Raw genomic sequence first — 24,444 nt, 5'->3', positions numbered from 1 at the left:
CTACGCCTTGTGTTATTTCTTCTTTGCATCTAGTTTCTTCTTATTCGCTGAAAGAGTTCGATTAAGAGCCTCTTGAGCGATCGCGTCATCTCTTTCTTCTAATACTTCTGCTAAATCTGGACTCCATTGGGAATCTGAAGATTTTTAAACTTTAGATAAATTTGAAAAGAGATATACAAATATATACTTAACTTACTATATATACTTAACTTATATATATATATATATATATATATATATATATATACTTAACTTACTTACTTATTACTTTAAAGGTTTATGTTATTATTTAACTATTTTAATAATTTAGAATCATTATTTAATGATAAAAAGTACGAATATAACATAATTCTTGATATGCAGAAGAAACAGGGCCGGGGATAGAACACAGCCTTGTGGGACCCCAGCGTCCACGGGTTTAAGGTCGGAACAGGCTCCGTCGATGACGACATTAATGCTCCGATCGGCCAGAAAGCTGGACATCCTGTCGCATAATTTCTCGGGAAACCCGTAGGCTGGAAGCGTCGAGAGCAGTGCACTGTGCCACACCCGATCGCCCGCTAATGACGATGTCCATATCGATGGAGTGACCATATCACTCCGACATTTGAAATTACTACCATTTTAAAAAAATATATTTTTTAAGGCGAAAACATGTACGCAGGTTCATATCGTATGATCCTGCGCATACAATTAATTTACAAGCACATACCAATGAATAATCTTTCCAACAGCCGTCCTCTCTTCTTCTGCCGTCCCAGAACATGAACTTTATTATAGTACTGCAGCTCATTCATTCGATCCAACTCTGCTTCTAATCTCTCCTGACGAATCTTCTGTATCGTATCAGCTATTTCAGGTGTTAGTAATGTTCTGTTGACAAATTGAACTATAAGTCCCAATGTGGCCAAATATTTCGAGTGTTGCAGACATGTCTACGTTTTAGTGTAAAGTGAATAACGCGATTAGGAGATCTTATGTGTCTTAAGAATCAGGCCACCTGGATAATCGCATTAAAATAATATCTACATATATGTTTTGTACATAAATTATTTACATACAAATATTTTTAAACAGGCAGAAGGCACACTTGATGTTAAGTGATACCGCCTATGGACAATCAATTCCATACGGCTCGCGAGTGTGTTGCCGGAAAAATATATACCTATGTATATATAAAAAAGTATTTTGTGATATGCGGAATAATAACAATGCAAGCTAAGTTTTCTGTTTGAAGCAACGGGAGCTCGTCAGATGTTAAATCGAATAAAAATTGCCTCCTAGCTAGCTAGCTAACAATGCTAGTCGGCTCACGCCTGCACTCTTTTGTTGACTTTTCCTTCATAATAATAAAAGTAAGGTTTCTTTTGTGTGTCCAAATACAAAACTTACTGTGTGCTAATAATTTTAATACTAAAAAAAGTAACTAAACATAAACTCACTTCTCTTCCTCAATCTCTTCTTTGGTACAAAACGGCACAAAGTACAACGGTATAAATTTATCTTTAAGCTGGTCAGGCATTGTTAAATATAGAGATTCTTCTTCACTTTCCTCCTCAACTTCTAATTCTGCTACAAAGGAAAGATTATATTTTTAAATGGGACTGCTATCCGATCTACGAGTTACGCGCCATCTTTTTCTTATCCCTACCCACGGTTGATTCGATAACAATGATAGTAATAAGGTAAAATGAAATAATTGTATTATTTGTATTCATGTCTATGATAATAAAAGCCTTTTGTTAAACATTCTGTAAAGTCAAATCATTTTTAGAAAAATAAGGTTTTAAGAAGTCTCTTTAGTTTCTAAGGATTTTCAAATTTATCTTGTAGTGTACCTCCCTAAAAACCCTTACTAGTTTTTTGATGTATTTATTTGTTTACACTTCGTTACAGTTATAAAACAAATAACATACATAAAAAATTTAAGTATAAAAATAAAAAAAATGCATAACCAAATCTTATAAAATAAAAATTATAGAATCACCAGTCTAAAAATAATAAAATGAACTAAAAAATTTCACTGTACATTAGTTTTATTATTTTATTTTTACTTTTATAAGAAAAAAAACAAAATAGTCATACTACCCATAGTACCCATACGCCTATTTGCCCTTTCATGAGACAATGTGTAGATACTAACGTGTTGTTTTAAGATTTGTGTTTATATTAATTTATTGACATTTAAAATAAAATTATTTTTAAGCCTAGTTCAAATTATACAAGAACTACAATGTCTAATAAACAGTTCTTGACAATCTTCAATCGTCATTTGTTTTTAATCGATTATTTATTGTAAAAATGGGTCATAACTGTCAGTCGATATTACTTTTTAGATAAAACGATGACCCAGATATTTGTTTGGTTGTGTGTACGAATAATAAATAGTTTTACCGGCACTGTCCGTCACTGGTGATGGACCTTGTTGTTGCGTTGGCTCCGCTTCCTCTAATAATGTTAAGGAATAAAATAAAACATTAATAAATTGCGTTGCGTTGAGACATTCCTTTTTATTGCATTCTGTGACTTAACAAATATAATTATGTAAGATACTCAATCTTCAAGATCAAGTCTTGCAAGTCATATAAAAACGAAATGTTTCCTGTAAGTTTAGTGAAAAATTTTGTGCATATTTTTTATAATGGCATTGAGCTCCTATTTTCTATTGGCGATATTATTAATAAGTTATTATTACTAATTCTTATATAACTTACTTTTTTGTTCACCTTCTACTTCTTCAAGATACTGTTCCTATGAAGCAGATAATAAATACGAAAATATAACATTCAATGACATTCATAATTTTATTATTATTTTCGATGGATAAATAAATGAAAAGTTTGGTCAATGTGGCAGCGTACCTACTTAAAAGTCTGATATTAGTATAGTGACCACGTTAAACATTTTATTTTATTTTATAGGCAAATATATCCTTTTGTTTTTTTTTAATTATTTAGTATAAAGTTATTACCTCTTTCATGGACATAGTACTTTCCGATGGAGGAGGTGGCAAAGCTTCCAAGAATTCTCCTCGGAATTCCTTCCTGGTGATAAAAATAGTTCCTCTTTATTTATTAATAAAAGAGATTAATTACGCATAGCCGAGTAATATTTATATTTTAATATTCTAATAGAGATAATTCGATACATTTTCCTTGCAAAGAAAAAAATACTGCCGGGCAAAGAGCAATCAATTTACCCTTGTTTTTTAAATAGGAGTGATTTTTTCCGGGTCGGAACGTATTAAAAAAAATGAAAATTAATAAAAGATAATTGAATCATAGTCATTATCATTTTTAGTGAACATTCCTTGTGTTGATTAAGTACGAGCCAAGGTTGTACATTTTGCTCACTCAGGCTTTCTTAGTTTTATAAGCGTGGCGATCTCCTAAATCGTCAGAGTTACGCCCCGAGATTATAGCAAGGTCTCTCTTCAACAGTTACATTGCAGCCATTCGTTTCATAGCAATTAACATTTCATTATTTCACTTATATTATATTGTTGTACGCGAGTGGTTAATATAGAGTAAAAATAAAATCCTCTATTATTTAAAGCACTCCGATGACCTAGGAACCGTATCGTAGGATATGAAAATAAAACAGATGCTCTTTAATTACATTAACTTAAATCTGATTGTCTAGAAGAGATTGTTATTCGACTACCTACTTCTACAGTCGTAATGCTGTTTGTACCTGATATGAGCACCCCTAGAATTTCGTCCATGTTCTTTTGCATCCCAGGCTTTCCGTGCTGCCACAAACAGTTGATCTCTTTCATCATCACGTCGTGCAGTGGCGCCGCCACCGATGGAGAGTGAGCATTCCAATTCGACGTACGCGTCACCTGGCTGCGGCTGCCGTTGTGGTATAGGCGATTTATCCCGTTCTTTAGCAGAGCCTGGCTGACGAATTATTATAAGGCTGTGAATCCGTCCAATAAGCGTTTATTTCAAAGGCGGTTATTTTTCAGTCTGGTTTTACAAGATATAAACACGTGTGAAATGAATTATTACCTTTTCCTTGCCAGTTTTTTTGGGTGTGGTGTCGATTTTAGTGAACTCCTGGGAGTTTCTGACCTCGTCCACTCGTATCCATTGTTGTAGAGTCAGGGGCCAGCCTTTGGGGGCTATCACTCTAAAATATATATGATATTAATATATATTTACGTATACATTATATTGATCACTAATGCGATGACTTACTCAATTGTGTACTGTCTTGGTTCTACAGTGATCTTGGTGTCTTTGAGCTAGAATAAAATCGTTAAAGAAACTGAAATATTTTTTTAAGAAAAAAGAAATCCCAACTCTAGAAAATAATTTGATAAATCTGTGACTACCGGTACTTTTAAATTTAGAATAATTGTCATTCCATAAAATAAATAGATTAAGAAGAAAATAACCTTAGTCGATGACCTAATTTTAGGTCCAGCTGATGAGGGTTTCTGTTTAGGTATTCTTGATGAGCGTGGTCGCTCACTTGAAAATATGGACTTGGAATCAATCTGAAAAAAAAATTCACATACTTACGTAGCATAGATTGATATATAATTGATATATAACGTAACATATCCATTATAGTACCGCATTTGAGTTGGACATTGAGCGCTTATGCGCTGGAGACGTCAACAAACTAGGAGGTGTCGGCTGTAGTCGGATGTACGGCCAGAATAGCTCTCCCGTTCCTGAACACCTGTCAATTTCTTCTATCTCACCATCAGGTCCCTTCATTTTCAGTATTGCCTGCATCTCCAACTAAATTGTATATCATTAATATCAAGAACAGTTATAAAATAACGAAGTTAATGTCTCTGATCGCAACTATCACAAACAAAGTAAAATACATACGTACAAAAAATTTGATATAAAATGCAAAAAAAAAATAACTTTTTCTTAGATTGATGTTTCGAATAGATTAAAGAAGTCTTGGTCAGCGATACCTTTAAGTACCTCAATACCTGAGTCATTGACCTTTACTAGGTGTTTAACCTAACTTGTGTTTTGGAGTCTTGACTTCACTTACTTCGGGCGAAGTAGCAGCCGCTCTGAAACTAATAGCTTCATGTTTTGACACTGATATTTGAATCCCTCCCAAAATGTTTCTACGGTTCGGTATGAATATCTCATCAATATGCAGTTTGCTTGCAGGTGGAAGAGGAAGATCCTTACAGCTGGTCTCATCATTATCACAAACATGGAAGACATCTGATAAACTGGTTAGCACTGTTAACTGCCAGTGAACATCGGAAGTTGGTCCAGGTCCTTCAGTAATAGTTCCATGTCCCATGACTGTGTAACTGAAAATGTCATATGCATAAAAAAGCAATCATTTTTAGGTCTGGACCTCAAATTTCTGTATGATCATTTGTCAATCTAATAGACAAGTAGATGATCAGTCTCCTGTGCTGGACACACGCCGTTGACATTTTGTGTCTACGGCGAACCGATTTCCTTACGATGTTTTCCTTTGCCGTTCGAATGAATGTTAAATGTACACAGACAGAAAGTGCACAGTGGGGATCGAACCTACGACCTCAAACATTGGAGTCGCACGCCACTAGGCAAACACTACTCTCATAGTATGCATTAACATTTAAGACATTATTGTTAAGTTAACTAACCCATGCTCATTGGGGCGAAAGTCAAATGTTATATGAGAATTATAAGCCTGAGGCATTTGAATTCCTGTGTCGTTATTATACACCGCAAAAGTCCTGTATTGTAACGTGCTCTGAACGTCAAAGTGAACCTTAACAGGATTATGACAATAGAACACTCCTTGGAAATATGGAATCCATTTGCATTTCGGTGTTACAGGAGAAACGCCGCTATGCTGCTGCAAGCCATACACACCGCTGAGGGCAGATGCAACCGAATAAGCATAGCGTGTACCAGGAAACATGCCAAAGAACATATTCATCAGTGCTGACAAAGTCTCTAACGTTCCAAAAACATAATCCATCAACTACAATCATTAAAATCAAAAATTAAATGTTAATACATTGATTACTAACTATCATTTAATGTTTCGTAAAAAACTAACAAGTTTTGTAATTTCTGGCGATACAGCAAGTGGTGCTTTCAGACATTTCCTAGCCCACGCACCACGCCAATGAGCTTGGATAACCCTAGCTGCCTCATGCTTTCTTATTACTTTCTCCCGTTCTTCTTTTAAAACTCCACAAGGTATTTCTTCAGTTGCAAGTTCACATACATTGGAAGTTATTGGAAATTTTGGCGGACTTAAAAGCCGGTCCATTGTTTCTTTATCTACTATGGGCCTCTCATCAACCTGGAATCAAAAAAATATATTGAGTCGATCATAAATACAAAAGAAGCTATCAGCTTAAATGCTAATTATAATTGTTATAATTTTCATTAATCTCTTATGATAAGAGATGATTACAGTTTCCACTTCCTGCTCTTCCTCCAATTGCTCCGTAATTTCTAATTCCTCAGCTTCTGGGAGTACACAATCACATGGGTCCATCAAAGCAATATCCCGCAACGATGTTGGTGGCTTTGGTTTCGGTGGTAAACCAAAATCAGGGTCATGGAAAAACGTTCTTAGCGTCGAGCACACGGCATTGTATTCATTCGGCAGCAGTTTACGAATCAAAAGCGCTTGCAATGCCTGACGAAACATCCAATGCAAAAGTCTTTTTTCATATCCAACTATTTTTGGTTCCCACAATAAATCTGGCTGATATGAACTGAAAATTTTATAGTTTTATAGACACTATCGGTTCATAGGGTACAGCTGTTATAACAATTAGAAACTTACTTGTAAAACTCTCTATCATTATAACTTAAAGTCGCGCTAGAACGGGTAGCTCGTAACCAATTTGTAAAGGCTACACTGAGATTATTAAGGAATCTAGACGCCCATGGACACTCACGGACAGCTGCCGATTGAATAACATCTCTACTGCCCAGAACTAGTGTAGAATCACTGAGCATCATGGCCGTCCAATTCATTCGAGAATGCACCCAAACTCTTAAAATAATTTCATAACATCAGACTGATCCAATGATTTATAAAATTGTATAATGTATATATTATTATAAAATAATTAATAATTGTACTATAAAGACCTTTTTCGTATGTAACAGGACGCAAATGGACAGGAGGTTCATCTGATGTTTAATAATACCCACGCCCATGGACACTTACATTTCCATAAGTGCAATGACGGCCTTTTAAGAATTGGTACGCTCTTTTCTTAAGTCGAATTGGTTCGGAAAAACTTCACTGGGCACCTGGTTCCACATAGTTGTGATGCGCGGCATAAACTTCCTTAAGATAAGCTCAGTTGTGAAACGACAAACATCAAGGTGATACGGATGGTATTTTGTATTCTGCCTTGACGTCCGATGTTGAACTGAGGTGGTATTACAGCAACAGGTAGTTATTCGAACAACTCCTCTGAACACTCCGTGGTAAATGTATACTAAGTAAATAAGAACTAGATATCCAATAGCATAAAAAATATTGTCGACAAACAGGTAAAAGCACCATAATACTTGTCTAAAATATGGCCAAAAACATTTCTGCCTATAAATATTATATACCTGCAAAAATGTCGTCCCGGTTCTAAAGTGATTTCAATACAATCATATCCTCTTGTCGCAATATAAGCTTTAGCTTTTGGTAGTTCACAATCAACAAACCACTCAAAAATTTCCAGAAACAAGTATGCTGGTTCTATGTGGTCCATCACAGGTATACCACAGTTGAAAAGAACTCTTGGATGAAGCATTGCCAAGGATATTTTAAGAATGTTTTCGTCAGGTCCGTCTATTTGAAGGTAGAGAGGAGCTGACTTTGGAGCGGGGATATCCAGGTTTTTATTTGGTGGAGCCTTTGTTATCCTCAATGGGGGACTACTGGCCGCTGTGGTATATTGATACATGGATGGGAAAAATAAAATATTGACGTTTTTAACGTATTCACGTATCTGTAATCATTATATTATGTTAAAGCGTGTCTAAAAGACAAGCGGATAAGGCTCTGCTGTTACTGCATCCCGCCTAGGGCAATTGTTGGTGACACCTTGGAGTTTTAGTCGGTATGCAATAGCAAGTCCCACTAAACCAACCCGCACAAAGAAGACGAAAAAGAATTATTGTCTCAAGTAGTATTAATACATTTATAATTATTGCTTATCTCTGTGACTTAGGAGGTCTTAGATTAAACTCCAGACAGAAGTTATGTTCTGGTTCAGTATGGACGAACAACTTAATATCTATCTACTTAACTTTAAATGTACGAGCACAAAAAGTATGCCCGATCCATGGCAGTTACGGATCGTTTTAAATAATGATTAAATTTTATTCTATGTCAATTATCTTTCTTTTTATTGTATATCAATTTGTACTCAAAGAATGAGGAATATAAAATACTATGATAGATCATCAGGCAATTCAGAATTTGAATTCTACTCGATGGTCGACTTACTCCATCAAACTGGATCCACTCCCGAAGCTCCTCTTTCATTTGTTGATTAGAGCTATTGATATTGCCTGAACGATTTAGTTCTTTTCCCCCCTTTCTACCCTGAAATTAATTAATGCACGCAGAAATTATTATCAAACCTTTTTGTTAAAAACGATGGTTGGTTTAAAGACCGTCGATGTACCATTGATTTTCCTTTTACACGAAATTTCGAACAGCAAGCTGAAGGAAAACATTGTCAGGAAACCAGCATATAGTGAATATTTAAGTCAAACTTGCATTATAATTAAAATCATACTCGTAACTATGTACACTTATGAACGTCATTAAAAAAAATAGGATGTAAATTTTCATTTACTACCCTTTCCCAAATCCGGCCAATCATAGAGTGGGCGGAAAGAAATGGCAAGACTCTCCCATGCCGTGGCCTTAGATATTGAAATAACATGTAATAATAAAGTATAACCCTTAGTCATTACCCTTAGTATAACCCTTAGTCATTACCATTATAGTAAGAACAAAACACAAACTTGTTGTAGATCAAGGATAAAACAGTTTATGTGGCTGTTTAAATTATAAATAGTAACACAGCGAATGCGAGTTCAAACACGATCAGTCACTAGCAGGACCCGTTGACGAACATGACGCATGGCCATCGTCCCCTTAATATGTTCATATTGCAGGGAGTGGGAGTGCTGCTGTGGTCTCTGGCAGAATGACCAGCGCTGTGGAACAACTCTTCTCCTCAGCATTATGCTGAGCCAGGGCCAATTCCTACCACAGTCCACACGCATTACACAATTAAACCTTTTTCTTTAAAAAAAATGTTATCTCTATATTATTATTACTTTTTATTCATTTTTATTTTTATTTTTGATTATTGTTATTTTATGTGTTTCTGTGTGTGCGTTTTGTTTATGTTATGGCGCATGGACCCCATCACAATGACAGAACCAAAAAAGACTAAAGACTAGCTGCTACATATTCAGAATAAGTGCTGATGGCTTCTTCAAATTTATTTCTCAAGAACATGAAAACTTACCGGAGGGTTAGTTCTATCGTGGTCCTCTCTAAACTGAAACGTTACCTAAAAAGAAAAAACTTTTGACATTACATGGAATAAATCAACAAAATCTTGAAGATTAAAATTCTTATTTCCGAATCATTTTTAATATGAATCAGAATCCTCAAAAAATTTCATCTCAATTTTTCTATATTAAAACTAACTTGTGTAATTACTAGCCATACAAAATAAATATAAGGAAAAAAATGTCGTTACGACTATAGATTATTCGTAATTAACACTTACAGATTCCGTACTCTGCACGTCCAGTAAATGCGGAGCGTGTGACTGCTTTAGCAAACCATTAACCTTCAAGAACTTGGTGCGAGGACAAGCGAAGGCTTCGTACAAGCCGTGATGACGAGCCCAGTCCACCCATCTATAGGTTTTCCATTGAGGTACCTCTGAAGACATAAAAATACTTCTATTATAAAAAAATCCTTTTTCATTTCATATACAAATTTAACTTATACATTCAACATGTAGGTTTTCCAGGGAGGGTAGTTAATGTAATAGGAGGGTAAAACCCCAATAGATTGACCCTTTTAATCTGTTTGTCAACTTTATTCCAAATTTATATTTTATTTGTAGTAAAATACCCCACAAAATTAATCTTGCCAAATAACATTTACGAATATATAATTTACAAAATGAGACTAAAATATATAATAACCCATCATTACCTGGCTCTGGTAAAGGTTTCTTCAGGGGAAGATCCCTTGCCATATTAAGAAGCAAAGTCATTTGGTGACCAGGCGTGATTCCAGGTAGAGCGTACGGAGGTTGGCTCCTTGTGTCCTCCAATAAAATTGTTGTAATTGTATTACGCTGTAAATTTATTATTTATTTATTTCTTTAAGGTGACACCTATTGCAACATATAAGAATTATTTTTTCAAGTTAAAGTTTAGTTTCACAAATTTATTAAATATTACAATAGATAAACTATTACAATCGTTATTTATATAGTGTTTGTTTTTACTATCATAGTTGTTTAAACATTTTTATATAATATTTTTAACGCGGAAATACGATTGACAAGAATGTTAACCATATAGTAAACCAGTTGGACATAAATCTGTCTGTCCCATGTGCAATTGGAATTATTGAACGTACTCGCGTGCCATCATTCCCATACTTATTCCAGAATACCATGGGTTTGATGGGATTAAGTTTCTATTTAGTTTTAGTTATTGTTAGTTTTTTTTTATTTAATTGTGGTTGCTTGTTTAATTTTGTCCTTTGATAGCTTGCTCATGTTTTAATATAATTTATGTGTATGTGTATAAAATTTGTGATGTCATAGTTCCTCGTATAATTTATACATACACGTTGTTTTAAAACGTATAACTATAAATAAATCCTGCCCGTTTGCCACCTGTGTATAGAAAATTCATAAAAGTTGTTTCTTTACATACTCCTATTATCATTTAGACGTACGAAATACATCAAAATTCATATAACACTTACCCTTACAGAAGAAGTTTCTTTGGTTGTAGGTTTTTTTGTACTCTTTGACTTGATAGTGCTCAGCATGGTGTCACTGTCGTCATCCCAAGAGAAAACAGGTACCTCGGACGTTACCAGCTCCCATAGATTCTGGGGATCTGCCAAATCACCTGAAAATGAGATTAGTGCATTGAAGAAGGCAGAATAAAACCTGGATTAGGAAAGTGCAGCTCGAGAAACTCGACGCTCGAAGGTAGCACGGTAACCAATGAAGACTGTTGGTAATGTGACATGGATGATGAAAAATGTTTCCAGCACAATATAAGTAAGCGATTGAATTCAGTTTTAGAGGCGCGTCTTTCGTCTGAGACGGGTTTTTTTTAAATTTATTTTATTAAAGTCATATATAATTCTATATCTACAATATAATATGTTACAAGCTATTTTCTAAAATACATGGAAATTATGGTAAACATAAGTTTTTCAAAAACATTTAAATTATAAAATCCAATGCAAATATTACACTTACAATTATAGATATTGCAAATAACAATAAGCAAAAAATACGAGTAAAATATTGGTTTAGGTATCAGATAAACTTAACAATGCTTTTTTTAAAGATCAGCTTGCTACCGAATATAACAAGCTTGCGTTCAATCCCTGACTTATGAGTAAAGCTCAGAACCAAAACGTATTACGCACGAAGCGAATAGCGAACACGAAAAAATGATGAGATGTGTTAATAAAACCGATACAGACATTCCAGGGGCAAAATTGGAGTGGAAGTTTCTAGAAATCTTCATACAGTTGTATCGCCACTGGTGCCATTTTATTCGGTGAATGTAATATAAAGTTTATTCATAGTCTGGCGTTTGGGAATTTGAAAGGGAAGATTTTATGAATTTTGTAGTCGTTAATCACTCGCTAACTGACGTACTGACCACAATTTAAAGTTCAAACTATTTCTCGCAGACTTCCAACTTGGTAATTGCGGGGAAAACTCTTTAATAACAGTATTATTTTGTATTTAAATATACATTTAAAGACCGGAATTTATTTTAGCAACTTATGTTTATATACTTTTAAAAATTTACTTTTCAAACAACACTTAAAGATATTTTGATTAATTAGGATATTTTTGAAAAAATAAGTTAAAAATAAGAACCATTAAAACACTTTTATTTTGACAATTAGAATTATTTTTATAGTCTACTGGCATTGGGTGACGGTTCTACTAATAACTGCAAACGTATTTTTAAGATCACAACTGAACGTGAAGCTTATGGTATATATTATATCTACTCTATTACTTTTGCTACGGAGGTTAAAACTTAATAACAAAAGTAAAATTAAACGTCAGGGAAACTCACCAGTGATCCAATAATTCAGGTTCATTGCGCCAGTTAGAGCGTGTAATATATCAAACTCTGGCATCGATTCATCTTCAAAGTCTGCACCCTCGTCCGAACTCATGTCGGGAGCAGCCAACTTAAGCAGCGCCTGGGCAATTTTGATTAGCAATTATGCATTTTACGCGTCTTGCATATTTATCAGGAATATTAAAAAAAATCCAACAATTTGTTTACAGCATTTTTTAGAAAAACATTTGTAATAAAGCGAAAACCTCTCTTGCTATAATATATAACGTTCTGTAACTGGGATTTGTTCCAACCCGGATCATGTCGATTGTTTGTGGTAGACTTGAACAAAGATAAAACAAATCAGATCATCGTCGTGTCTTATGTTTTACATACTCTTCTCCTAAGATCACTACTCGTAGTTGATTATGACTTCGTCTGTTGTAGAAATGTCGTAGAGCGAGTTCAGAAATGAAATGATAGGATGAATCTGACGAATGCTTCAATGTAGGTGAACCGTCTCACTATACACTCTCACGATATCCTCTTCTCCATACCGTTCTCATCGCTTTAATAAATACTTATGGAAATAAAAAAATAAAATTTAAATAGATACCAATATCAAATTCCAATACCAATTCAAAAACTAAATTATGATCTTTATGTGGTATCGCATTACTCAATAACATTAAGAGTCTATGAAATATATGAATTAGGTAATAGTGGAATATGTAATATGTTATCATCAATATCAACTTTCTATATTTTTTAATTAAAAAATTATACGGAATAGTACCAATTTATTAGTATACTAGATTAATTAATCCCAGGTAAAACATATCTTCAATTGGAATTTTATTCTGCTCCGTTGTTAGCTACTTATGTATATTAATTACAACTCATTTAAGCCATTAAATTCTCATCATCATCAGCCTTTATTTGGTTCATTTCTGGACGTAGGCCTCCTCCATTTTCCTCCCGTACGCCATGCACTAGTATTACTGTTTCTACTGGGAGTTAACCTCCTTGACGATATCGTCAGTTCACCTATTCGGTATGCGGCCGCGCTGTCTTTGGTTCTGCCGAGGTCTCCATTCATGGAAGCTGCTGGTTCTTGACCATGAGCGCTATGTCGCCTGCCCACTTCCACTTAGATGTTGTAGCAGCCCTTATTTCGTCGCTTACGGTCTTTTCACGAATGGCGAGTCTATAAATGCTAAGATGTAATTTGAACAGATGATGCCAGGGTTGAGAGTCGCACGTGCATGTCACTACGCCAACACTGCTCTCGAGTTTATTGTATGTATGTGAGAAAGTCCGTTAATAAATAGGAAAAACTAGGCGATACGAAACGATAGCCTATCATTGTGTAACTCTTACATATTTTATAATCTTTTACATAACTATATGTAAATAATATATACCTTACAAATAAGCAGCGGCCATAAATGAACAATTGGTGCTGTAACTGCAGGCGCTGCCATCTTAGCCCCTGGTCTCGGGGGCGAGTGACAAATGATGGGAGAGAACGGAAGTAGGGGAGACTCTGTTGCGTCTATAGGCACCAGGTCACTGACCCACACGCAACGCCAGGCTCCCAAATAGTACAGGCGAACGAGATAACAGCCTAAAATGTTTTTATTTAATTGTTATATAAATATTTATACACTATAAATAATAATTCAGTTAATTGAAGTTATACCATTATAATACAGCAATAATATCTCGTCTTGATATCTACAACCATTTTAGGGCTGGGCCTCAGATTTCTCTATCTATTTCATGATCATTTGCCAATCTAATAGGCCTGTGGTTGATCACTTGTGCTCGAAACAAGCCGTCGTCTTACGCCACAAGCGGATTTCCTCACGATGCTTTCCTTAACCGTTCGAGCGACTGTTAAATGCGCAGATAGAAAGAGATACTTAGGAAATTCTTACCTAAAGCCACTATACCACCACTGCTAAATTTTTTAAATACATATAAATAACTGAATGGGACATCAGAGTTATTGTAACCTTTGGTTATTAAGCCAGGTGACTAGACTTAATAGAATTTAAGGCTAATTTTAATATGTTTCATGGCTAGAAATACTTATCAAACTTTAGTAAAAAATATATCAAGCGCGGTAGGTTCGCGTAAGGCGCGTTGAGTACCGCCACATACATCTTTGTAAAAATAAGCTCATCTTAAAGACTAGACAATATTGTATTATATGTTGGAGCAATGGCGTGTCAGTTGTCATTTTCATTATGACACAGGGCTAGTAACTTATTTAATCTGCAGTTGCAGTATAGTAACTTCATGGTCATTATTATTAATGTCAGAGCAATGGCATTAGTGTCAGTTGTCATTTTCATTAAGTCACAAGGCACGTTAATCAATTAATTACGTCAAAGGCTTATAACCTTTAATATTTGTGGCTTATTCGATTTGATTATATTACTAGATCAACAAATTAACAGACTATTTGTTAGTCTGCAGTAATAGTACCTTCATTGTCATTATTAATAATGTCGGAGCAATGGCGGTAGTGTCAGCTGCCATTGTCGTTATATAATTTTTTATAGAACAGGGAAGTCATGAAGCTCATCTGTCCTTAAGTGATGTCGCCGCCCAAGGACACTCTCAATGTCAGAGGGCTCGCGAGTGCGTTGCCGGCTTTTTAAAAATTGGTAATCTGCACCGGTACCTTTCAATAACGATAGTGATTGATACCCCGACTTAACGCAGTACACTGCGCGATCCCTAAGTCGCGGCAGAAGCGGTACCGAAGACAATTGTTTAGTTTGTCTTTAGTTACAGTGTACCAACACTCTCCATTGATAGGATGTATTGTGTCGTTAACAAGGTTCGTCCGAGATCGTCGCTATTATCTAGCACGGGGTCTCACCTCGCACCTGTGTAACCGATATGATGCGAACACGGACAATGAAGGCTATTCTGACATTGCAATATAAGAAACATATTACATGCGAATCTGTTTGGAAATATTCACACCACGGGAATTAAACAACATACCAGTTTGCGTACACTTTAAAAAAAGAGAAGATACCCAAAAGAATCCTCGGAAGATGAAATAAAAGAGATAGCGGGAAAAGAAAATAGAATAGATGAGGGATAAATTTTGAGGCTTTCACACCGTCAGAGGTTGTGTAATAATCTATATATATATATAAATGAATTACTATTTCCTTGGTTACGCCATCACACGTGAACGGCTGCACCGATTTTGCTAATTCTTTATTTGTTGTGTTTGTTATTGTCAGTAGAAGGTTCTTATGAAAGAAAAAATAAGAAAATTGCGCGGAAAATTAGAAAATTGAAGAATACTTTTGTTGCGATAGCAAAGTTTTTTATGAGTGCATAATGCCTTTACAATTGAAACGTTTTTCATGTATCCTTATAACGTTTTAACATTGACAGATTGCGTTTTTATCATAAAATTACGATATAAAAGTATAAAACGATATAAAATTAATATCGTTTAAAATAAATCCTCCGATCGGAGTTATTATATTGATAAAATACACAGTCACATAAAATAATTACAGTCGCCATTAATCTTGAAAATCCGCAATCAATTTTAGTTGATTATACCAATTCGAAACAACAGAATAGAACAACGACTGTCGGGTCCGTTAGTATTAAATAATGACATAAACAATGTAATCCTTATCCGTACTCGAATACAGGCTATTTTTGTATTATATTTACTTTGATGTTACATGGATGAAAACACTAAAACGTAAATACATAGTGATTAATGTAACCAAATGTTTTCGCGTACATATCATGATTATTGTAAGAAAGCTATCGTTTGAACATTAATTTCTATTTTATTTAATTTGCCTCATGATTATTTTATGCTTACATCAAGACTCTCAAGACTTCATGGGCTTAAATCATGGAAGCGCATTAATTTATTTCTCTTTCTATGTGCTAATTAACATTAACACTAATAGGTAATAATCCCAAAAATCTATGATATGTGTCGGGCACAGCAGGCTGGAACGCCGATGAAAGAAATGTGATAAAAAAATCTAACGCAATATGAGGTAACAAGCAGGCAAGAATACGTTCTACTACGGTATTATTATTATTATCATACATACATTGCAACAAACAATCTAACAGTTTAAAGATAACTAGATTTCCTTAAGTGATAATTTCTAGACACTTGTCTATTTCCGCATCAGTCCCTGAGAATTTTCAACAATACACATTATCTAACATGCTCATAATAAACAATACTTGCCACTTTCAAATCTAGTTTCGGAATCTAAGTTAAAAAGTGCCAAGTTGTTATCTTTAGTATTGCCTTATTAAGTTTCACAACTTATATTTTTAACCTATCAATGGACATGTAGATAACCTACAAAATATTACCTGAACAAAAAACAATATCAAAATGCTTACTAAGTATAAAATAACGATATAAAATAGTAGCTATTACAAATTATGTCTCAGTGGCGTAGGCGGGATAATCTTTGGGTTGGTATTCACAATCGTCAATACTACCTTAATACATTTAAAATTTTTACCATTTTTCGACAATCCTGGCCTATGCTGTGTTCCTCCTCCTGGTTTAAGGCCTGGCGAATAGATGTGATATCGAGCCCTCCAGCCTTCCGGTGGAAGGCTAAATACGAAGTTTTCCCATTGATGTTCCACCTGACCATTAAAGTTTGTTTAACGTGAAATTTAACTATTAAAAGATGTACGTTTGTAGAAAGTAATCTTTTTCGTGACTGATTTAAAAAAATCATTCACCGGTAGAAAGCTGCAATAATGAGTGTTAAATAAAAAAAATGTGATGAATTTGTTTTATCGTTCGCAGACGGTACTCTGCGGCTTCTCGGCCCCTCGTTTCTGGACTAAAGACCTGGAGCGAGCGCTCAAAGGGTAAATTATGGATAAGATTCAAAGTCTACACTAAGCGTAGCTTCCATATTTTAAGAACTAATAAATATTTACATACGGGAGTCAAAAAAGTCAAAAGTCAAATAATTTATTGAGGTCTGAATTGACCACATAAAATGACACTGTTGAACGTTTAATAAAATATAAAGATGATTCTAGTTGACCAATCTAGAAGGTAGTTTCCTATGCAAAAGAATGGGCATGAAACTCGAAACTTTTAAAATAGGATTTACAATATTTGCAAACATTAGTTAAATAATTATATGTATGAAGACAGTTTACTCCTAGAATAAAACTACTATACAGGTCAATTATTGCATTGTTAGTGTATACTACATGTATCACATATTTACAAATATCGAAACCATCAGAGGCATTCTGTCTCGTCTCTTGAAACTGTATAGGCGGAAGATATCTTCACGATATTTACGTTTATTTTACAGTAAACATTTTTTGATCGCTTTGATTCGATTCTCAAGAACTATATTAATTTAAATATATACTTACAGTAATATTGTCAACGCGTTCGAGAATGAAACACATAGAGAGCACAGATCTGCAGAAAGAGGATCTCAGTATAACTTGGGCGTGACTCAATTGTATATCGATGATATTCATTTTCGCGATGTCACTGGCGTCCTAAGAGGGTAGTCAAAGAAATTTATAAATTAGGTATGATAACTATTTTCTGAAGCGCTACGCGTTGTGTCGTCTATCGTATTGGGAGTGCTTCCCGCTCTATACGCAGGTTATGATACTGTTCGAAATACATAATTTTAATTTAATAATTTTTGATGAGGGTGATCCCAAATAATTTTTTTCTCGGCCGATCGTCACATTTATTAGTTGAATTATTGTTGAGATTTACTCGGGTTACGTTAGACGCGTTTTTATTTTGATATATACTTTTTGTTAATTATAATTGATTATAGTTACGTCCACTATTAAGAATTTTATAGTGAGTGTTTAGTGTGTTTTTGAGAACTATCTTGAGGCAAGGTAATAGCATCAGTCTAACCTCTCTTTGTTCCCAAACTAAGTGAAATTTCTCCAAATCCTTACGGCTGATAATATTGTGTGCCTTTCTTCCTGGTAAGAAGATATTGTAATGAGGTATGTACTCAGGACTTATTATCTTAGTATAAGATTGTGTATCGACGGCCACCGAACCGTTCTTTGTGGTACAGATACTGGTGTCTTTAGAGGCTAGTCAAAGAAACTCATACGTAGTAGAGCAACGTCGTCGTCCTCGGTAACAAGAGTATCAGACGCGACTCAGGGGTGTGCACAGATTATGTTAAATTGTTTTTGCATATTGTATAATAGGTTACTTCAACATATTACCCGTAGGTTTGATTAGATAATTGTATACTCAGGCACAGAAGACTTATCGCTTTTTTAATATAAAGAAAAGAGTCGAACCATCTGTCACTCCTATATGTTAAATAACATTTATGTAAGATATATTTCTAGCATCAATTCATTATTATAATTTAATACATAATAATTTCAGTAATTGATTAATACAATAAACCGTATCGTATGGTATTGATTACCTCAAACACAGCTACTTCCGCCTCCCATCTACTAAAAGCCAAATCCTCAGCTCTGATCCATCCATGCAGGAACTGCCGCACAGAGCGAGGCAACGGTTGTGTCTGATCATCTCCCCAGGATAGATCAGCATGAGATTTACTTACTGGGATCTTACTCATCACATGACTTGCACGAAGTGCTGCCGGACCCTATGGCAAATTGTTTTTTTCTAAGTACACTTTAAAATTTAAGGAAGCTTTAACATATGTAAATTATATATAGACTGAAAGATTAGGACGTATCAGAAAGATTTTAGACTTTTTTCTAACTAAACGAAAAAAAATACAAAGTGGTTACATGTAGCCTTGTAAATGTGATAAAACTTAGAAGAAAAAAATATCATCTATATACTCGGCTCTACACGAAGTCTATGACATATCCGTAGTATGTGTTCAATGGTACTTAATGATTATATGAAACCAATTAATCCTCCTTTCAGTAATTTGATTTTAAACTATGAAATTTACATTAAAATTAATTAATTTATCTTGACTATACTAATAAGGAAGGACGATACAATAAAAAATATGAAAAAATACCAATCCCCAAGAATCAATGGATAATTCATTATCTCGGAACTCCCTGAACGGACATTCTGTGGGGTCCACAGTGTATGTAACCAGCTGTTTTATTTCACTCTTTTTAGACATTATTTATAAATTGTATTCGTATAACTAATAGGTAAATTTGGCAGATTTAATGCCAAGCGTGTTTGACGGTTGTTTAAATTGATTTTTAATTTTGGGTATTTGTGTTTTATTGAGGTTGTATAGGTTCAAAATGTCAACGGTGTGTGTCAGGCATAGATGGTGGATGACCTACTTCCCTATTAGAAATTAGTGTCAATTACGGGACAAAGGGGGGTCAGCCTCGCTACTTTTCCGAATAGCAGAGGGCTCTACATCCAGAGTATTCCCAGCCCAGCCCCATTCTCCTCGCAACTAGTCCGACATCTGTAGGGAAAATCTGCGTAAGCGCATTTTCACGTCAATCAAAGAAAACTACTTAGTCAGTAGAAGCCTCTCCAAATTTTCTTCTCCAGATTTATTTCCAGCAGAAGACAAATAATAATTGTTAGACTAACCTACATTGTACCTTAAACTAAATAATCTCAATTTTCTCAAAGCTGAATTACATCCAGTACTGGTGCACCGAGCAAACGATTAAGCAGCGAAACCATTCGTGGAATTAGTGACTCACCACATTCAGACTAGAGAATATCTTGTCAGTAACGTGTGGTGACTCACGACTTTTATTTAAATGTGTAGTTTTCGCGTAAATTAAAGATTATGTGTATGAAGAGTAAAGGAGTTTACATTCTGCCTGCCTACACATTCACTAAACTAAATACAGTACAAGTTTCTAAGTAATTCTCAATTCGTTACAAAAGACCTTCTATCTAGAGTTATTGTATTAAAACCTAGCCAAATTAGTGTCAAACGGATATGTAACAACATTTAGAGGACAGGAAGCAAGCTGGTTTGCCGTGAAAGCCTTAATTATCTTTGAATTCTTGTTACGTTTCTATCAATATAATTAAATTGTATCTGGTTGGTGTTCGTACGTATTTGATACTAGGAAACAAACTCCTTTCATCCTGACTTTCGGTTAATTTGGGTGAATATCCGTCTATGGTCGGAAACTGCCCTATCTATTTATAGGAAATTAAGTCAAGTATGAGCCTGGGTAATTCTTATATTTCTTTGAATGTACTACTTAATAGGACGGAAACGCACCCACTATGCTGCGATGACTGCCCTTTATGGCCGTCTCGTAGGCTCGTTTGCCCCACAATTATTTTTAAAAATTCAGATCTCTTAAGTATATTTAATAATTAATTTATTTACTACATATGGCATCGTTCAAGTATGACGAGAAAAATCCTTTTACGTTTTGTTCCATTTTGTACCCATTATTGGTCCATACTTCAAACCGGTGCATGGTGAAGGGGAGCGGTAATAACGACATTCATATAACATACTATGTCCACAATACATCAGAACATAACTAAAAAAACATATTTTGAAGATGCGTAGAAAACATATCCAAAGAGAGTTGATAAGATTCATTTTTACTCAAAAAAAATAAAAATTGTAAACTATTCGGGATAAAAAAAATATTTAGATAACAATTTTGGTAACAAACAGCTATATAACTGGCGACCTTCTATCTAAATTATCTCTAAACTCATAAAAACCTTAAAATTAACGTATCAATTAAGATGTAAAATAATTGTTTCAAAGTTACATGCAACCAGTATTAAGGTCAGTTGCAAAATTTACCAAGTCGAGTGAAAGTAGTTTAGTATGACCAGACTCGCTGAGCCATGCCTCCGCCTCCGCTGTAGTTTTAATGGACTGTGAAGGGGATACTGAAGCAAAGTGACAGATCCTGGTAAACTGGTCGTCTGGCTGTACGAGGTAACTTGGCAGTTATTGATACAATTGTTAGATAAAGGGATTATGTGGTTTTAAAGATAAATTGATACAGTTAAGTTCACACATTTACCCATGTCAGGCGTGGATGTAATCTAATTGAAATATATTTTAAACTCTAATTAACTTCGGATATAAACGGTAACCTATAGCCATAGATTGTATATTTTTTTAACATAAAATTGTATAATCAAATTAATTACTTATTACGTTATTTTTATTTCATTATGTCATGACATTGACATTTCGTCCCTCCTTTCAGATTTCATTTGGCTTATCAATAGTTGCTACCCTAACACATTGAAATCGATTTTAATTTAGTTTTTACAATTTAATTTTTATCTGTTCGTTTATGTTATGTTTGGCTATGAGTGCTTGTCACATTAAATAAGGTTTCACGGATCGGACACAATACTCGGAGTGCTCGTTGAGAAGCCACAGCCACATTCCAGGACTACGTGTGTGACGGTTCCTCTGCCCAGAAACAACTTCGGGACAAGGGACTGTTTGTGGCATTAAGGGCAAAGATTGATGAACAAAATGTTTATTTATTCGAGCCAAACTGAGACGCAAAATTTATAGCAACATTCAATACAGCTTGTGTTAAACATAAAGCACATATTACGGAACGAACTCGTAAATGTCAATTAAAACTAGTTATAAGGTATGTCGGGAATTTTGCTACCATTTTCGGTTAATACTTTCACTACGTTTTGTAACAGTATAATGACATTAATAATGAAAGTAATTTTTGCAAAATCTTGTAATGACACGATAGTTTATTAACATTATTTAGGAACAGCTTATGGTTGGGACAGAGTGTAAGTTTTACAATATAACTGTTGATGACCTGTTCGACACAAGTGTGGTTTCGGCAAGAAGAGCTCTTACATCTGAGTTCCTCAGTAAAATATATAGTGTATCATAAGTTTTTAAAAGTATACTATTTATACTATCCTAAGTGTTTGCAACTAATTTTTAGTTAGTGTATTGCTTTCTTTGATAGAGATAGATAGTTGGATTAAAATGATTTTGTTGTTTCATCCACTCAATTATAAAGCACTAAAATTAATATAACAAAAAAACAATAACTAACCTTAAAATATATTATTAAAAAGAGTCCCTTTAGGCAAGGTTCAAAAGATACTGGCAGCGTTTTCCCTTTGAATAGCTAGACTAATTCTTTGTCCGAGGTAGCTGCCAGCTCTTCGGTCTCCTGTGATGTTGACAAACCTGTATTATTTTACTTTATATACGTTTATATATATAACGTATTTTTATTGAAAAATAAAAATACGTTACAATGGTATGTGAATTATTTAGTACTTATTTTTATGTAAACATTTGTTTAGTAGCGTAAAAAGAACTTTATATTTCGTAAGTAAGTTAGTTATAAGCTGCAAATCTTTCTCCATAAATAAAATGGTTAGCTGGCTTGGAATGTCAGCTATTTTCGAAACAGTTATTTCTTGTACCCGATTTCAATCCATGTAAGAAAGACATAGCTCTCAGTCAGTATTTTCCAGCTGTTGGCCAAGGGCCTTGACAGCTCAGCTCGGGCTGTTCTCGCGAGCGTAGCTCGGTCGGAATGGGATTTTCTCGCGACTAGCACAAGGGCGTCTTCTGCAAGACTCGGACGTCGGCTTGGGCGTCCACGGGGTTGTCAATCGCCTGAAGGGTAGGATGGAACCTCTTTGGAGTGAGCGAAGTATGTAAAAGACCCCGTCTTCCCCGGCGGATTTTTACTCTGGTTATACTTTGATTGTGCTTTTCCACGCAGGAAGCATTTAATTTGTTACATTAGCTATTGTTATTGGATCATCCGGATCCGTTAAGACCTGTACTCAATCAGTACAGAGTTTTCGATATTTTCTATCCGGTACCTTGTACATTCAAATGATGAATTATTATTGAATTGTGTTCTGTAACTGGAACAATTCCACCTAATGTTAAGTGAGATGCCATTTTTATTAAAAATTGTGGCATCTATGGTAACAAAGTTCAAATGATTATATGTAACAGTAAATACGAGAGCTGTGTAACGCCTAAGCTAACGATAACTTTAAGGGCGCGTTGATATTGTCTCGCTAAAAATCTCATTCAAATGTTTACATTAATCACCAATGCAATGGAAATGATTTTATGTAGGAAGTGGTCTTTAATGAAGCGTAAAAGAGATAAATAATTATCCATCCTTGTCACACAGTGACATTCACAGGGTGAAAGGAATCATGTAAAAATGTATTGAATCTAAATGATTGATGGATATATGTTTTTAATACTTTCCTCAAATAAAATAATTTATTAAAGTAGAAAAAATCTGGATTTTGTTCTAATTTCCAAATACAATATTTAATTCATCAATTTAAAAACTACCTCCCGTTAGCACCAGTATCTTAACGAACAATGAATATAATTGGCAGTACTCCATAACATCTTAAATATGATCTCACTACACTTATTAATGACCAGTCCCGTACCACCCGTACGCTACTCCAGCATAGCAGCAAAATGAGGGTAGCTGGCATACAAAACTAATATACCCACCACCTTCCTTTAACCGAAAAGCTTTTTATAGAATAGCTGCTTATCGCAAACATACATTACATATGCTGCTAAATATCCCCCTATTGTGATTTTTCTGGGCCTATATTGGTACTTATGGCTTAAAACTTCTGTTATCATTATAATTTAATTCCTGATATCCAATTAATATGTAATAATATTTTATCTATCCTTATCTTGTTGTAGTTTTCACATACAACAAAATACTATTTAGTAATTAATTGATATCACAACAGACCATTAGATTAAATTAAAATCCGTTGTCTGGTTAATGAATAAAAGTTCATATAATTAATTAATAAAGAAAACCATTCCTTTTGACCAAAACCATTAATGTTTTATCTGAAATTTGGAAAATAAGTTATTGCAGGAGAAGAAGGTGAGTTTCTTGGCTTGTTTTTCTCATCGAGCGTTCTTAGACTTACATTATTTGCACCATCGCATTATTAGCACAACTACGTTTTTTTTACATAAATTAATAAGTGGAGGCGAATGTATTATATGCGATTTTTTTTATATTTCAATGTTTACAGTACAAATATATATGGGAAATGTATGTATAACTAAGACTGTCCATTAGTTATTGGTGATTTTAATGTCAT

At 34.5% G+C, this 24,444-nt stretch overlaps 1 protein-coding gene across 1 annotated transcript; it reads right to left on the bottom strand.

The window, feature by feature from the left end:
• LOC123711929 (androglobin-like) lies at window positions 1-19,517 on the bottom strand. Its single transcript, XM_045664799.1, has 28 exons — window positions 19,382-19,517; window positions 18,803-18,991; window positions 17,754-17,885; window positions 16,868-16,997; window positions 13,748-13,950; window positions 12,336-12,465; window positions 10,987-11,135; window positions 10,201-10,345; window positions 9,764-9,921; window positions 9,497-9,541; window positions 8,458-8,556; window positions 7,572-7,957; window positions 6,784-6,996; window positions 6,406-6,712; window positions 6,043-6,291; window positions 5,621-5,964; window positions 5,023-5,296; window positions 4,584-4,754; window positions 4,403-4,504; window positions 4,203-4,249; window positions 4,014-4,134; window positions 3,694-3,902; window positions 2,972-3,044; window positions 2,715-2,751; window positions 2,395-2,448; window positions 1,443-1,572; window positions 713-873; window positions 1-134 (listed from the first exon to the last, which is right to left on the bottom strand). The coding sequence occupies exons 1-28, from the start codon at window positions 19,490-19,492 to the stop codon at window positions 13-15; spliced, it is 4,491 nt and encodes a 1,496-aa protein (XP_045520755.1). The 5' UTR covers window positions 19,493-19,517; the 3' UTR covers window positions 1-12.
• Between the last annotated feature and the right edge of the window lie 4,927 nt (window positions 19,518-24,444).

This window comes from Pieris brassicae, chromosome 7, assembly GCF_905147105.1.
Source record: "Pieris brassicae chromosome 7, ilPieBrab1.1, whole genome shotgun sequence".
In the NCBI taxonomy this organism is placed as follows: Eukaryota; Metazoa; Arthropoda; class Insecta; order Lepidoptera; family Pieridae; genus Pieris; species Pieris brassicae.
This window is presented reverse-complemented; position numbering and strand designations above follow the sequence as displayed.